Raw genomic sequence first — 15,453 nt, forward strand, 5'->3', positions numbered from 1 at the left:
CGGTCCTACAGCAAACATCACTCGTCTTAGAGCGTCGATACTCTCCCACAGACAGACCGTTAGTGTTGAAGATTGGTCGTTCAACGTGTCCAGAGCATCAAATACTCCTCTCACACAGACGGCAACCCGTCAACCAGCAATCAGTCAGAGAGATCAGACAAACTCGTGTACTCGATTGTCATACCATTCGAAGGATGGAGGAAAACGCTCGAGTCTGAATCGGCAGATGCATTAGACGTACAACTTGGGAAACTGATATGCGTGCGTGCGTGCAGGGGATTGACGAGAGAGGTGGAGGGCGATGCAAACGAAGACATAAAAACTAAAAAAAAAAGAGGTGCAAACAGTGAGGCGGGCAAGAAAGAGAAAAAAATGAGATGCAAGACAGGTCACAGAAAGACATGGAGGAGAGATGAGATGGAGGAGACAAGAAAAAAATGATTGAGCGACAGACACTACAAGTAACGCAAACAGAGTATGAAAGACGGGACGAGCATTGCAAGGAGCATCATGGACACGATTAACAGCACATCGACATATCGTCCAAACTAGTCGTACGGGCAACCGGAACAGGAAAAACAGACTCAGACTCAGAGCAATAAGAGAAAGCGAAACCCAGCTTTTATGCAGTCATCAACCGATCACTGCCAATACCCCGCCCTAGGCTGGTAACCATAGAATGGAGAACCCCCGTCCGAAGCGCCCTGCTGGTGTTGGTACCCCATCTGGTGATGAGCAGCCGGACCCTGATGCTGCTGGTGGGTGTTCTGTCCACCCTGGGCACCCTGTACCTGTCCGGCAAACCTCCCCGCTCCATAGAACCCTCCACCAGCAGCACCAGGCTGCTGAGGCTGCTGTCCGCCCCTGCCCTGCGGGCCACCGGCCTGTCCGACACCGCCCATGCCGGCAGCACTGCCAATCCCGCTTCCGCCCATACCAGCACCTCCAGCACCCTGACCGACACCAACGCCGACGTCCTTGACGCCCTGTCCACCACCGTACGACTTGTACGCGTTCTCGGGCGAAGCACCACCTGCTGCCTGCCCTCTTCCGAGCGCCTGTCCAGGGGCCGACGCACCGGCACTAGCACCCGCGCCTCCACCTACGCCACCGGCACCTCCAGCGCCACCCATGAATCCTTGCATAGCCTGCGCGCCATACAACTGCTTCCCATAGTCACCGCCGGGCAAGCCACTTCCCGCCTGTCCGTGTCCGTGTTGGTGCGCTTGTGGGTGTCCATATCCAGCGCCAATATCCTCGTAGCTCTGCTGCTGCTGCGTAAGATATCCACCATAGGGGTTGCTCTGGGCACCGACGCTAACGGCGCTCGGGCCCTGTTTCTGGGCGGGAGAAGGTGCGGAGCCAGGGCCTCCGGGAGGACCACCAGCGGGGAAAATGGGGTACTTGACGAATGCAGGCTGAGGCGCAATGTTGTACTGTCCGTAGTTGTAGGCCGAGGGGTAGCCGTAGCTGGTGGGGTAAGGAGACTGGTGGTAGTAGGGGTTCATGGGAGGAGGAGCTCCATAGGATTGAGGAGGGCCTTGAGAGCCAGGTTGAGACTGGGCGGCAGCGGATGCGGTCGCGGCGGCGGACTGAGGGTGCTGCGACGAGGCAGTGGAAGCAGGTGGGAGACCAGCAGAGGGCGGGTTGCTCTGTTGTTGGAGGCCTGGAAGACTCTTGACGTCGTCGTGCAAAACACCACGCTGGCTGAAACCAGACTGCTGCTGACCATACGAGTCGTAGAAACCCTGATCAATACCACAATATGTGAGCACTACGCCCTTTACATCAAGAAGAAAAACACAGACAACACTTACCCTCTGGTTGTCATAGCCATAGTCCGCACCTCCATACCCACCCAGATGCGATCCCTGACTCTGGTGGACTTGTCCACCCAACTGTCCAAACGCGCCATACGTGCCCTCTTGCCCCTGACCCGCCGGCGGCGTCGCAGTATGGAAGTACGGAGGTTCGGTCTGTCTCTGGTAGTACGGATGCTGGCTGGCCATCGTCTGCTGTTGAGGCTGAGGCTGTTGAGTATGAGCCAAGTGCGGCGAGTGCTGGACTTGGTTCTGCGAGGGGTCGAGATGCGTAGGGAGACCGTGCTGGGTGTATTGATTGTGGAGCTGCTGTTGCTGCTGCGGCTGGATGTGAGATTGAGCAGGAGTCTGGTGCTGCTGCGGTTGTTGAGGTTGAGGAGCCTGCTGTTGTTGGTGGTGCCCACCGAGGGATTGGGGAGAGTGGGTGGGTTGCTGTTGTTGCTGCTGCTGATACATAGTAATAGGTGAAGGAATAGCAGCCGGAGATGGCAACGAAGGAGGTTGGGAAGGGATGTTGGGATGTGTGATGGAGGATTGGAGATTGGAGTGCGACGAAAGGGACTGGGAGAACATGGTCGGAGCTGAATGAAGCGATGCTTGAACGGAGGGAGAAACAGAGGGAGCAGGGACGGAGGGTTCTGGTGGCGAGACGAGGGCAGCAGCTTGGGGAGGGAGTTGTTGGGGTTCGGGGACGGCGGCGGGAGCGACGGGCGACTCTGCGGGTTGAGGAGCTGGCTCGGGAGCAGGTGTTGGCTCGCTGGAGGAAAAAGAACAATTTAAGTCAAAAAAAAAAACCCCACCAAAATGAGATATGGCACGCTTACGGTTGCGAGTCCAAGTCTTCGCCACCAAGGCTGAGACTGCCGAATTGCATACCTATCTTCTCGAGTCCAGCGCCGAAGTTGTTGGGCATGATGACGGGCTGATCTGTGTTCTTGAACCTTGCACTGTGCCTGTGAGCAGCAGACGTCGGTCGGATCTGCACGGCGGGCGCAATATGCTTCGCCACAGGCTCCGGCTCCTTCGGCGTTGGCTGGGCAGGGGCCGGTGGCTCAACTGGTGCGGGCTCGGGAGCAGGTGTAGGTTCGACTTCTGGTTGGAAGTCCTCTTCCTTGACGTGTACCTCTTCGACAGGCTCGGGCTCGGCGGAGGTGGCCCATGGTTCGGTGGCGGTGATGGAGGGTTTTGTCTGGGGTTCGTCGTCCCAGGAGGGAGGTTGATCAGCAGTTGTGGGTTCTTCCCATCCGTTCTCTTGTGGCTGTTCGGGGGATACTTCGGGTTGAAGTTCTGGCTCGGGTTCGGGAGGAGGTGTAGGTTCTTGCGTAGGAGCGGGTGCAGGTGCAGCGGGTTGAGGGGCAGGAGGCGGTACAACAGGAGCGGGTGTAGGAGCGGGTTTTTCTGGGGCGCTAAACATCGCAGAAAAGTCTATGTTAAGACCAAAACGAGCAGAAAAGCAGAGAAAACGTGCGCACCGTGCGATTTGAGCCCAAGACAGCTTCGACGTTGCCGGTGTCTTGGCTGCAGGTTTGGGAGCGAGTGACTTTGACTGCACGGAGGGGCTGGCGGCAGCTGAACCGTTCACCGTCGTGTCTGCACCCCAAGCAGAGGCAGAAGGTGTTTCTGCCCAGTTGGTCGAGGGCGCTTTCGTCGTCTCTGTCTCTGTCGCCGATGCCCAGCCCGGACCTTCCTGGTCTGGAGCAGAGTCACCCCAAGCAGGAGCGGGAGTGGCGTCCGGCGTGACGCCGTTTGTGCCGTTCTGGGTGGGAGCGTCGGAAGTAGACTGTTGTGCGGCGGCAGGAGCGGGGGCGGGAGCGTGTTGGGCACGCGGAATAGAGTCGCGATGGCCACCGCGTGCGCCAAAGCCGCGCCCTCCAGCGGCCCCACCGCGTCCAGGACCGCCTCTGCCGCCACGACCGCCTCGGGCACCCCTCGAGCCGCCGCGCTCAGTAGTTGAGAGGGAGTCCTTCGAGGCATGCCCCGGTGCTTTCTTGTCCTTTTTGCGAGTGACGGCGCCCCATTGCTCTACTTGGCCTGGAAAAGAGTTGAAAAGGCCTGCAACAGACGGTAAAAAGACGGCAGCACGTACCCTCTGTTATCCTCGTCGCTGCTACTTGTACATCTCCTCCGACTTCGGTGAGGACAGATTGAAGGTCTGGCGGCAACGTAAGTGGCTATGCGTGCAAGTAAAAAGGCGCAGACGCGTACCTTCGTTGGACCAAGAGGGGAAAAGCTCCTGGAGCGTGTTCACTTGCGTCTTGTACTTTGCGTCTGGCACAGCGCTGTCGTTTGGCTGCTGGCTCCTGCGGAAGTTTGAGGACTGGTAGGAAGTCATCGCGGCGGCTGTTCGGTGGGGGTTCGATTGACCGTCGTCGTCCCCTTTCCGCTCGGACGACATCCAGGCGGACTTTCAATTCGCACGCGTGGCGGTACCCGCGCGTCAAGGCCACCGCCATCATCTCAACATCCTTCCTCGATATTCCCTGCTCTGCTCGCCGTGAACATTCTTATTTGTTCAATGTGCAGGCAGCTATCGTTACGACACTAGCCGACTACAAATTACCGTCCACGGGACTCTTGTTTCACTCGGAAGGACGTGCACATGTGAAATCGCAGACGCCACATTTCACAACGATGAACACATGGTGATATTACAGTGTATGCGAGACAGAGAAACAGTGACGGGACGCGGGCGTCATAAATAATGAGAGTAAGCGAAAAAAGAATCAGTTCAAAAGAGAGGCAGACTCGATGCGAGAGAAGAGGTATAGTCGCGAGTAGTGGCACGTCCGACGCGAGAAGAAAAAAGGGTCAGCTGGAAAAGTAAAGGTAATAATTGAGTTCAAGCAAAAGAGAGAGACCAGTCAATCGAGCCAGAAGTAACACGAGCGCGTGAACGAAAAGGAGACGAGCAAAGTCCAAACGAGTGGGAAGTACGAAGTGGTATCAGAAGGTAGACCAGCCCTAGCCAAGTAAATAAACGACAAAAGGAACGTGGATGTGACCAGAACGGACCAAAAATAAACACAACCAGTCCACAATGAGAGTGAAAAGCACCGACGACAAGTCCGCTCGAACACACACAACAACACATGCAGGTATACGCCCCCCGCCCTCCTACTCCCTCTCCATAAACTCCGCCGTCTCCAACCCCGCCTTACTCACCCTCCTCATCGGCTGCAGCGTATTCTCATCCACCGGCGCCCTTCTCACATGCCTATACCTCCCATCCGCATCCCTAATCTCCATCTCCTGTCCCGAATCGCCCACCACCCCGTCGCGTACCAGCACCTCTCCACCCATACTGCTCATACCTCCGATCACTCCAGTCATGGATGTGAAGCCTGGGGGCAGAGATTCTCTGAGATGACCTGGACGCCGAGGTCCACCTCCTGCCGCGACTTGATAACTCCCCTGACTCGCCCCTCCCATGCCGCCTCCTCCACCGGGGCCATGTCCACCCTCTCCGTCCAGATCACTTTCATCATGACCGGTATAACCACCCGCAGAGGCTGGCTGATGTCCCTTGATGACACCGACAGATTTTCCCCCCAACTCCTGTTCTTCAAAGTTCATGAGCTCTGACACGAACCCGATATTGGGCGAGATGCCTTTCCTGCGTTCGAGCACGAAGGTGTAAGCGCGGGAGAGCGTCCAATGGTTTGCGTGGATGAGATATGCCATGACAGCTGTCACGGAGCGTGATTTTCCAGCTTTACAATGCACATATGTCGGTGCGGAATGCAGTGATGCATCATCTGCCATCGAAAGGTCATTAACTTAGTGGTCAGATGGAAATTAACGACAGAGAAACCCTCACCCAGTATCTCACAAACTTCCCTTACACCTCTCGCGATGTTATCCTCCTCCACCGTATCCCGCATGGGTATCCTCACATACTTCTCAAACCTCTCTCTCAGCCTCAACCCTTTGTCATCATCGCACTCGATCGCAAGGTTCATTATCCTCTTCACTCCCAACCTCTTCAACTCCTCCACATGCGCTTCCTCCGTCATTTCAGGCCCAAGATACAGGAAATTCGGAAGGATGGTGGAGACTGAAAACGGCGGTAACGGGTCCTCGGTCTCGCTTTCGGAGGTGGTGGACGAGGGCGTCAAGGCCGACGAGAAAGAGAACGACCGAGAGCGGGAAGGAGACAACGAAGGCGATAGTTCTGGACGGGCAGTGTGTGGCGTTCTCGGAAGAGGCGGGATAGGCGTGCGAGGCGAGCTAGCTCCAGAATGGCTGCTGTTCCACGAAGGCGACGGAGGAAATAGATAGTTCGCATCGTTCGGAGAAGGAGTCGATCGCCTCGACCCCGGCGGTGTATAGTTCGAATGGAGCAGATTAAGATGCGAAGGCGAATGTGGCGATTTCAACCCCGGAGATAATGCGGTACCGTTGGCCCATTGCTCGCCCATAGGCGGCGCAGCGAGCGTCGCACTCTTCAGTGGCACCGTCCTGACCGACAACTTGGGCAGCGTAATGCCGTTCCCCGAACCCGTATTCACCGTCAACTTCTCCGCCGACTTCGTGTCCAGCTTCTTCAACGCCCCACTGTTCGACCTGTCCCTCTGCTTTTCGTTTAATCGCTCCGCAGACTTAGTGTCCAGCTTCCTGAGCGCGGTCAGACTTGGTCGTCTTGGTGGCGCCGGACGCTGGAATGAGCCAGATGCATGTGACGGTGGCGGGGATGGCGTGGCATCGTGAAGTCCGCTTAGTTTGGGATTAGGCGAGGAAGGGTTCCATGACATTTGCATCATAGGCAGAGGTGAAGTCTCTGCGCTGCGGGATATCTCCACCTCCGGAAGGTTTCTTCGGGATGCAGAGCTAGTATCGAGTTGCGAGAGACCAAGCGCACTCTTTTTCTTCCCCAATAGTTTTGATTTGCCCGGGGGTGCCGATATTGTACCAGCACCGAGACCGGGAGAGGAAGTGGCGGAAATAGAGTCGCCGGGTGTGATAATGAACCTTCTCAGGTCCGGGTTCATCTTGGCTTTCTTTATCCCTCCTTCCAGATATTCGACCGTGCCTCCGTGCTCGAGCAGAGGTTCCAAGACAGGCAATAAACTCCAAGCGGTCACGCCTGCATTGAACCTCTCGTGCTCATTCATCTCCTCGTCGAACACGATCACGTCTCCGTCCCAATCCCCATGACCTTCCCCATACGCGACTACATCCTTTTCGTCCTTTCCGCCCACACCAAACAATTCATCCCACTCCTCCCTAGCATCTTGCGTAGTGATGAATTGCCTCAATGACCCGATCGACGTAAAGGCACCTCCAGGTTTCTTTGATCGCTTCAAAATAAGCGAAGGGATGGCCATATTGATGGAGTGTTGAATGCGGGAGGAGAGGTAGGAGCTGACCGGACGTGTGTCGATGAGTAGTGGCCGAGTAGGAGCGAGCAGTCGTGAGACGAGGAGCGAGGAATCGAGCGGACGAGCAGGGGATGAGGAATACTGTGGTGGAGATTGGGGATGATGATGGAATTGTTGCGAATGCTGCTCTGGTTGGTTGAATTGGAGCGGTCGAAGAGGTTGCGATGATGCCAATTGTTGCAGGTATTCTTCGTTTATTGGCGGCTGAGATAGTCGATGCGAATCGCGATGAGGAAAGCTCGGTCCGAACGCACTACCGATCCCATTATCACTTCCATAGCTAGCACTGAACCTGTCACTGAAACCACTCCCGATGTATCTCGCACTCCCTGGCCCATTCTCCGACAAGGGTGTATAATATAAACTCGGTGAGTTAACGGAGGAATTTGGGCTCCCTGAGCGCGCTTGACTGTAGTCTGACCATGTGGACACCATGGAGACAGGACGTGACGAAGCGGAGGGAGAATGGGGCGGTGATGGTTGGGTGTTCACATCTGTGTTCAATATTGACGTCGTTGTCAAATTCTGGATAGGACGTAGTTGGAGGTTCTTCTTTACACTAAGGCGGAGTTGTTCGATGGCAGCAAGTTCCCTTGTGAGGTCGTCTGCAGATAGTTCCAGTGGAGAATCGTGACGCGAATTGTTGATAGTCGCGGGAGAAAACAGGATTGATCCTGGCGGTGCGACTACTGCGGAAGCGATAGTGGAAGACGACGAGGATGAGCTATGGGTGGTGGTTCCCAATTTCGGAGATATGGGCGGTGGTGAGTTAGTGAACCGACGTGCGGCATCGAGCGCGGCCTGACGTTCCTCAAGAGGCGTCTCGAGCTCGATGATGGTGTTGGACGGAGTCTGTCGTTTCCCTGATGTGGCGAGTGATAGAGTTGGAGGCCGTGTTTTCTTTCCCGGAGGTGCGGCGAGAGGGCGGGGGGCACCGGCAATTGTAGGACCGTTCATAGTTTCTGCAGAGCAAACAGATGGCTGATCCTTCCTGAGAGAAAACACGAGCTCGGAGGTAAATAAGGCACATCTGGAGGGTAACGCTGGACTCACTTGAGTGTGACCAGCGGGAGTACTTGCCGTGGGTTGCAAGCGGATCGTTGTTACCCTGCCAATGTGTGAGATTTGTTTTCTTACCGAGATACACTGTGACTTTCAGACTCACTGGCCCTATTTCCAGAGAAAGCCAGCAAGTCTTGAGTATATATATATAGGTCGACCTCCAGATAGAACGAAGGTCCTAGAGCGAGTTGAACAGCCTGAGTGAGTTGGGGAGTGATGGGAGGCCCAATTCGTCAAGCTATCATTGATGGCTACTGGTGATGGTGCGAGCGGACTACAGTCGCAGCAAACGCAATAGAGCCAGAGACAGAAAAAGTCGTTAGTTGACGTCGAGTGGTCCAAGGATTGGTGTGTGCAATAGAGAAAGGTGAAGTGCTGTAAAGCAGGTAACGCCCAGTTTAGGATCGAAGCTTCCCTTCATTATAGCCTTACGTAAGTCGATATCTCGTGGCGTCGGCTGGATGTGTGGCACTTCTAGATCGCCACAGTTCTATCCGACATCATAGTCCTAGCCGCTCCGACATAAGCGTCATCCCTTTTAAGCTATCGCATCAATTACTGCTCTTGTTTTATAGCTATCGCGGTCTCCAGAAGTACAGCGCGCGTAAGTATGGGAATACAATCAAAGTACACAACAGCTCTGGCAGGCAACTTGAAAGCTCACGCGCCTCAGGCTCGACCCACCCATAAACGCTCAGTCCCCTACAACATCCATCTCGCCCACCATGTGAAACCAGTTCAACCCTGTACATATGGATACCGTACTGTAGGCTCTCTGCAGCTTCGATGTGTTTGTTACATCCATCGCGTGTGAACCCAATTGGAGCTGCTACCATAGCGTACGCCGGGGGCGTGAGTCGACAGGAAGAGTGCCGACGGTACAATGACGATACTTTAGGACGGCTTCGTACTGAAGATATGGCAGCAGGCGGGAAGACAGCCTGGCGAACGAGTCCTAAATCATCACAATCGACAATTTTTGATAGAGATGCGGACGAGCAATGTCATGGAGGATGTTTCGCAATAGATGTGGTCCAGTTGCTGTGTGTGTCGAGCCTAGTCCTTAATCCTCAAAGCGCCAGTGCATTACTTCTTCGTAAAGAATGAAGTGATCTTCGCCGAGCCATCCTCAGACTGAGCGCCGACCTTCTTCTTCGACTTCTTGGGTGACGCCGGAGTCTGTTTCTGTACAAAATTAGGTGGGTGATGAGGTCTTGAACGCGTAGGCAACACACCTTGAAGTTAGATTGTGACGACGGCTGCATATAAAGTCAACCAGTTTAGACAGGTATACGAAGATCATTTTCAGTCGAATGCGTTCAATACAACGGAATACTCACCTGCGATGTTGGAGGTGACATGAGCTGCCCATGCTTCGATGGGCCTTGCTCGTCATCGCCATTGTCCTTTTGGGACCGCAAACTTTAGCTGGAGCCCAACGTTTAATAAACTAGCTGCCCAGGACTTACAAGTTCGCCTTGCGGCGGATTTGGAGCATTATTTTCTATTGCAGCCGGGCGTGAGCTTTTGCTTGAGGTCTGAAGAGGGGATCAGTCCCAGAGTCGGAGCGCAAGGAGCATGTATTCACTTGTGAATTATGTGGTGGCGAGATAATTTCAATGTCACTGTCTCGATCCTCCTCTTTCAAGCCATATGTTGACGCTCCTGTCGCGTCCGCGTGCGCATGAGATACCTTCGTCTTCTTCTGGGGTGAGCCCGACTCGGTCTCATGTTTGCGTTTGTTCTTCGCTGGAGAAACAACTGAGGGCTTGACATCATGTGGTGACTTGGAGGGCGCTCCTGTTGCAGTTTGTTTCGAAAACATGGCCTCGATGCCGTCTTTGCGTTTTGCCACAGGTTCGATGAACGACGGCGATTCGGTGCCGACTTTGCCGACTTCTTTGGGTACGGCATAACTGGTCTCGAATTATCATAAGCAAAGAACTGACACAAACTCGAAGCAAGCTCACCATTCGAGAGGACAATCAGGGTCGTTATATGGATTCAACAGAGCGCTAAGTTCCGACGACCAGCTTTGAGCCGAAGTATCCAGCCAGGTCCGCACAGCAACATCCGAGGACAATATCACCGGCTGGCGGTCGTGAAGCCACTCAAACTCTTTGTTGGCTGCGGTAGTGACGATAGTGAAAGTCCACAAGGGCTCAGATTGGCCTTCAAGGGTGGCGCAGTCGTAAAGACCGGCGAGGAGCATCAAACGCTTGTCTTTCGGACGAGTAAAATGAGGAAGCCGCTCCTTTCCCTTCTTCAGCCATTCGTAGTACCTATAATTAAGTTCACGTAGTTGATACATTATCCAAAATCTCTCAAAGTAGTCAAGACCGTAATTGTGCATGCTTACCCTTGGGCCACAACCACACATCGTTTCTTCCCCTTGATCGAATCCCACATACTCCCCCCATCCATCAAATTTTCAGACCGCGCATTGATTGTGTTTAACTGGGGAGGCTCAGTTTTGCTCCAATGTGGCACCAACCCCCATTTCATCGTGTGCAGGACCAGAGACTCAGAGCTATATTCAGGCCTGGAAGGCGTCGAGCTGGAGGGGCCCGCCGCAGCATTTTGAGCAACTCCTGCGCGACGAATAACAGGAGCTTGAGACCGAGGTGCGACGTTATATCTCGGAACAAACTGATCCTGGTTGATCCATTCGCCTACATGGAGAGCAGCATGGCCGGGTAGGTGACGGATCTCATCATGCTATTCAGTGGGTGCTCCGGGGTGGGAGGTCTCATTGAGCGACACTGTTCAATGTGGAAAGCTTGGCAAGGACCCACCTGAAGAGCTAAAGCAAATCTCCCGCACATATTTCCAGACTCGAGGTTATTATGGCAAGGCCGGAAGAGACGTGAGGATGAAGTGGTAGGTTCAACCAAGCGTGTGTGGCGTCATGGCTTCGCGGAGTGCGGTGCGGAGTTCAAATGACGGAAGTGATATCACGAGGACGGGTCCACAACGTTCGACGTCCGAGTCCGTCGCCCAACCGAAAGGCTGAATTTAAAACGCTCTAGCTTGTCTGAGGATTTATGGGAATCATTCTACTTGCACACCCCTGCGTAGCTTTTATTTGACTCAGGTGTAAGCTGCGATACCCGCGGCATGTCTGTGACTCTTACACGTCAGAGTTTTGCGTCTTTTTCTCGGTAGTTCAACGGAAGGTATTTTCCCGAATATTTCCAGAGACCCAGGCGATCAGCTATCACGGCCATTCTTCGCGACCTTTGATCATGGAGACTAGTCAAAACTACTCTTCGCTAATATGCCTCTGCTCATGTGTTCCACGGATGCCATTCACCCGTGTGCCCTGAAGGAAGATCCACGGCCTTCCTCCAGGTCATGTCGGCCGTCTCTCCTCTCAGCCATACCAAACTCAACTCACATATATACCGCGTGCATCAATGAACTACTGCACTAGCCGAAGTCGCGCACTTAGGTCCCATTCCACCCACGATGCTCTTGCAGGCCACACTCCTCACCTCGTTCGCGGCTTACGCCACTGCCCATGCCACATTCCAGGAGATGTGGGTGAACGGCGTCGACCAGGGGAACTACTGTGTTCGTCTTCCTGCGAGTAACAATCCTGTGACCTCAGTCACTACCGATGTAGGTGCCCACCTATCTTAGTGTTCGTTGAACTCTGCTCAAACTTTGTTATGTCAGGATCTTGCCTGCAATGTCGGCTCATCGTCGTCGCCCAACCTTTGTTCTGTTAACCGTAAGAATTCCCTGACAAATCATCCTCAGGCATAGATAATATTGCTGAGGTTCGATATTTTTCTCTCATAGCCGGAGACTCCGTTACTGTGGAGATGCACCAGCAGCCTGGTGACCGAAGTTGTGCCAATGAAGCTATCGGCGGTGACCACTACGGCCCCATCAATGTGAGTAAACCTCTTAGATTATAAATCATAAGTTCTGTTAACATTGATTGACTGTCCTCTAGGTCTACATGGCACAGGTAACAGATGCTACAACCGCCGTCGGTTCGAGCGCCTCATGGTTCAAAATCAACGAGATGGGCCTACCATCCTCCAACCCCGACTATTGGGCTACTGAGGTTCTCAACGTACGCCGCACTTCAAACAAAGCAATTCTCCTCATGAGTTATGTATCATTTCTAACTTGCCTGATACATACAGGACAACTGCGGTCACTTCACTGTCACGATCCCCTCAGATATCGCTCCAGGTAACTACCTCCTGAGGGCGGAAGTCATTGCCCTTCACGTCGCGAGTACTGTTGGTGGCGCTCAGTACGTATTGTATATTCCGTAAAGTCAAACAGTTTGTGAGCTCACTATGTATGTTTTGCCATAGATTCTATATGTCCTGCTTCCAACTCAACGTTGGTGGCACAGGCACCGTCAGCCCTCCCACGGTCGAGATTCCTGGTGCTTACGGGTGAGTGACTGAGCGGCATGAATGATGATTGAAGACTGACATTTCATGTCTCTGTTTTCGTTCGAAACAGCTCGGAGGATCCTGGAATTTTGATTAATATCTACCAGTCCCTCACCACCTACGACAGTCAGTCATTTGTTCTCCTTCTCCTTTCCCCTACCGCGTCTCCTCGCCCTAGTAGCGCAAAAATTCTGAGCTTTTCCCTATCGACTCCACAGTCCCAGGACCAACTCCCTACGGAACGACCTCCCCCGCCGTCGCCGCCACCCCTTGGCCAACAACAGCCACATGGGACACTGCTAGCCAACCTTCCACCGTCCCCACAGCCCCCGTTGGATCAGCCACCGCCTCTTCCCCTGCGTCCTCCGCCCCAGGTTCAGCTTCTACGCCAGCGGCCACTTCGACTGCCACGGCCCCGGGTAGCAGCTCCGCTCCTCCATCCCAAACTTCTTCCGCTGCTGGCGCTACGCAGACGAAGTACGGACAATGTGGAGGGACTGGCTGGACCGGAGCCTCGGAGTGTGTGGCTGGGTCGACTTGTTCGGCTGTGTCGCCACCTTATTATTATCAGGTTCGTGAATTTTTATGTTGATGTCTTAATCTCAATGTTGCTGATTTTGGTCGCGATGTTTAGTGCGTGTGAATGGAGAGCAGGGGGACGCGTCGGGTGCATGAGGAGTGATAGTGATGCTCCCTTGTCGCGAGGTCCTGCATACGTTGTGTGTGTTGCCGTTGTACTTATGTTTCTTTAGAGTAAGTAATACAACTAGGCCAATGAAGACTCATTCACATGCCCGCTTTGAAATTGTGTATAAGCCGATTACGAGACCAAGCGTGCGATGGGTCCTTTGCCACATCTTACGAGAGGCCTACGGTTTCGAGTCATTTGCCTTGACACGAGCTCGACATGTCTGATCCGAACCCCTCATGCCGGCGATCCTAAGACGGATTTTGGAAGAAAGTGTGTGCCACACGAGTCTACACGTAATCTTTGGCGTTCTCCGTTTTACGTCTTGTAGCTGGTCGGTTCCGTGAATGGCGACAATGGGGCTCAAAGCGACAATTGTGGCTACCGATTGTCTCGTAAAATTTCGGGAAAAAAGCATGGATTATGCAGGGCAAGGGCCTCAAACAGAGACAGACCTTGTCATGACAAAGGAGGATTCAAACATGTAGCTTGAGGCGAAGCGCTGATGGAGGGTGGCTGACGATCGGATAATGCCACGCGGCGGAGATTGAAAAAGATTGGACCAGTCTGGTTTTTCTGCGATCCACGGTTTGCTCGAACCCCCGTCCATCGTCCTCCACATCGTCCTCTCCACCCTACCACCACCACAAAAAACCGCCCCCCTTCGCCACCGCCATCATGTCCGACGACGAGCAGCACAACCAGACCTTCGAGCAGGTGCGTTAGGACTAGCTCTACCCGCCACTGTATACCCCACAACGCTTGCCGCATTTTTACTGATGGTGGGATACTGTCTTGTGCGATGTTTAGGCCAACGCTGGGGCCTCCTTGACGTTCCCCATGCAATGCTCTGCTCTTCGTAAGAACGGTCACGTCGTCATCAAGGGTGCGTCTCCCTCGTTTTCTCCATCGGCGCGCATCTGCTGAGTCGGGCTACGTACGCTTTGTCTGCTACTTCACTTGCAGGCCGTCCCTGCAAGATCGTCGACATGTCCACCTCCAAGACCGGGAAGCACGGTCACGCCAAGGTCCACCTTGTCGCCATTGACGTGAGTCCAGCTCTTTCCCTTTGACCGACCAATAGAGAACTCAGCAAATGTCAAACTTTCGCAGATCTTCACTGGCAAAAAATTGGTACGTGACTCGACTTTCATCCCGATATTCGCGGCGCAGACGTACTAACAAACGCTACAGGAGGATATTTCCCCCTCCACCCACAACATGGATGTCCCTAACGTCTCCCGTAACGAATACCAGCTCGTCAGTTCTCCACGCCACCTCTATATACCTGTACACGCGCTCTGATCACTTACCATTTTTGGGTGGTGTGTGCAGGTCAACGTCGACGATGGCTTCCTCAACTTGATGACTGCTGATGGTGCCGCCAAGGACGATGTGAAGGTCCCTGAGGGTGACCTCGGCAAGCAGATCGAGACCGACTTCAATGACGGCAAGGATTTGTTGGTCACCATCGTCTCCGCCATGGGCGAGGAGCAGGCCATCTCCGTCAAGGAGGCCCCTAAGGGCGCTTAATTTCTTCGGTGAGCAGATCCGCATTTCTTACGGCGTCCTGTCACAGAGCGCTTATACCTCTTGTACTGTACAGGTTCACTTGTGTCATCGTATCATCTCTGCGTTCCACGTTTTATTGTCATCGTCTCGTTTGTGCATCTACACCCTGTTTCTATCCTCCCTCTTTCGCCCCCATCACTTGCCCATCTACCACTCACACCCTCTCCACCCGCGTCACTTTCTCCTACTCACTATCGTTGTGTGCATGTAAACTTTGTTCAATCAAGAGCCCCTGAACATATATAACTAGCTCCGAGTTTGACATGTACCGCATTAGTTTCCGTCCCTCCCGCCGTCGTCGTCGTACCTTTGGTCTCGTTTGGAGTAGCAGTCATACATACAGTTTGTTGTCTTGTTGCAGTCAGTAGTTCTCTGATGGTCAGTGACCGGGTAGTTTTATACCGCGTCAATCGATCAAGATGGGTTTACAGTGATATCTGTCATAGTGTATTGAACAAAATCGCCGCAATAGGAAGTGAAACATGTGGGTCCGAGTGTCATAAAGTGCAAGGCAG

General features: G+C 53.8%; 5 protein-coding genes across 5 annotated transcripts; 2 read left to right on the top strand and 3 right to left on the bottom strand.

Annotated features, from left to right (window-relative positions):
- Positions 1-159: 159 nt before the first annotated feature.
- On the bottom strand, positions 160-4,167 carry STEHIDRAFT_150705 (uncharacterized protein). Its single transcript, XM_007310656.1, has 6 exons — positions 4,026-4,167; positions 3,907-3,972; positions 3,293-3,851; positions 2,645-3,226; positions 1,818-2,577; positions 160-1,748 (listed from the first exon to the last, which is right to left on the bottom strand). Exons 1-6 carry the CDS (start codon positions 4,150-4,152, stop codon positions 642-644), a joined length of 3,201 nt encoding a protein of 1,066 aa, XP_007310718.1. The 5' UTR covers positions 4,153-4,167; the 3' UTR covers positions 160-641.
- Positions 4,168-4,934: 767 nt separating this feature from the next.
- STEHIDRAFT_135420 (uncharacterized protein) lies at positions 4,935-8,155 on the bottom strand (the record flags this gene model as incomplete). Its single annotated transcript, XM_007310657.1, has 2 exons — positions 4,935-5,575; positions 5,638-8,155. The coding sequence occupies 2 exons, from the start codon at positions 8,153-8,155 to the stop codon at positions 4,935-4,937; spliced, it is 3,159 nt and encodes a 1,052-aa protein (XP_007310719.1).
- A 1,609-nt stretch (positions 8,156-9,764) lies between these two features.
- STEHIDRAFT_68490 (DUF159-domain-containing protein) lies at positions 9,765-10,900 on the bottom strand (the record flags this gene model as incomplete). Its single annotated transcript, XM_007310591.1, has 3 exons — positions 9,765-10,176; positions 10,231-10,542; positions 10,620-10,900. Coding segments are annotated over 3 exons (1,005 nt in total), but the record flags the coding sequence as incomplete, so codon positions are not given.
- Positions 10,901-11,668: 768 nt separating this feature from the next.
- STEHIDRAFT_105725 (uncharacterized protein) lies at positions 11,669-15,342 on the top strand. Its single transcript, XM_007310658.1, has 15 exons — positions 11,669-11,881; positions 11,939-11,993; positions 12,065-12,159; positions 12,222-12,344; positions 12,418-12,530; positions 12,595-12,678; positions 12,749-12,804; positions 12,897-13,249; positions 13,313-14,083; positions 14,177-14,252; positions 14,333-14,415; positions 14,480-14,500; positions 14,561-14,626; positions 14,702-14,907; positions 14,973-15,342. Exons 1-9 carry the CDS (start codon positions 11,729-11,731, stop codon positions 13,319-13,321), a joined length of 1,041 nt encoding a protein of 346 aa, XP_007310720.1. The 5' UTR covers positions 11,669-11,728; the 3' UTR covers positions 13,322-14,083; positions 14,177-14,252; positions 14,333-14,415; positions 14,480-14,500; positions 14,561-14,626; positions 14,702-14,907; positions 14,973-15,342.
- Positions 14,045-14,899, top strand: STEHIDRAFT_135423 (eukaryotic translation initiation factor 5A-2; the record flags this gene model as incomplete). Its single annotated transcript, XM_007310659.1, has 6 exons — positions 14,045-14,083; positions 14,177-14,252; positions 14,333-14,415; positions 14,480-14,500; positions 14,561-14,626; positions 14,702-14,899. 6 exons carry the CDS (start codon positions 14,045-14,047, stop codon positions 14,897-14,899), a joined length of 483 nt encoding a protein of 160 aa, XP_007310721.1.
- Positions 15,343-15,453: the final 111 nt, after the last annotated feature.

The sequence above is a fragment of the Stereum hirsutum genome (assembly GCF_000264905.1).
Source record: "Stereum hirsutum FP-91666 SS1 unplaced genomic scaffold STEHIscaffold_21, whole genome shotgun sequence".
Lineage (NCBI taxonomy): Eukaryota > Fungi > Basidiomycota > Agaricomycetes > Russulales > Stereaceae > Stereum > Stereum hirsutum.

Excerpts from the sequence above, each read along its gene's own strand:
- STEHIDRAFT_150705 (XM_007310656.1), bottom strand. The coding sequence starts at position 4,152 with ATGACTTCCTACCAGTCCTCAAACTTCCGCAGGAGCCAGCAGCCAAAC. Across the intron at positions 3,973-4,025 it reads CCCCTCTTGGTCCAACGAAG|ACCTTCAATCTGTCCTCACC; the intron begins GTACGCGTCTGC and ends CGTTGCCGCCAG. Across the intron at positions 2,578-2,644 it reads GAAGACTTGGACTCGCAACC|CGAGCCAACACCTGCTCCCG; the intron begins GTAAGCGTGCCA and ends TTTTTCCTCCAG.
- STEHIDRAFT_105725 (XM_007310658.1), top strand. The coding sequence starts at position 11,729 with ATGCTCTTGCAGGCCACACTCCTCACCTCGTTCGCGGCTTACGCCACT. Across the intron at positions 11,994-12,064 it reads CAACCTTTGTTCTGTTAACC|CCGGAGACTCCGTTACTGTG; the intron begins GTAAGAATTCCC and ends TTTCTCTCATAG. Across the intron at positions 12,805-12,896 it reads GTCCCTCACCACCTACGACA|TCCCAGGACCAACTCCCTAC; the intron begins GTCAGTCATTTG and ends TCGACTCCACAG.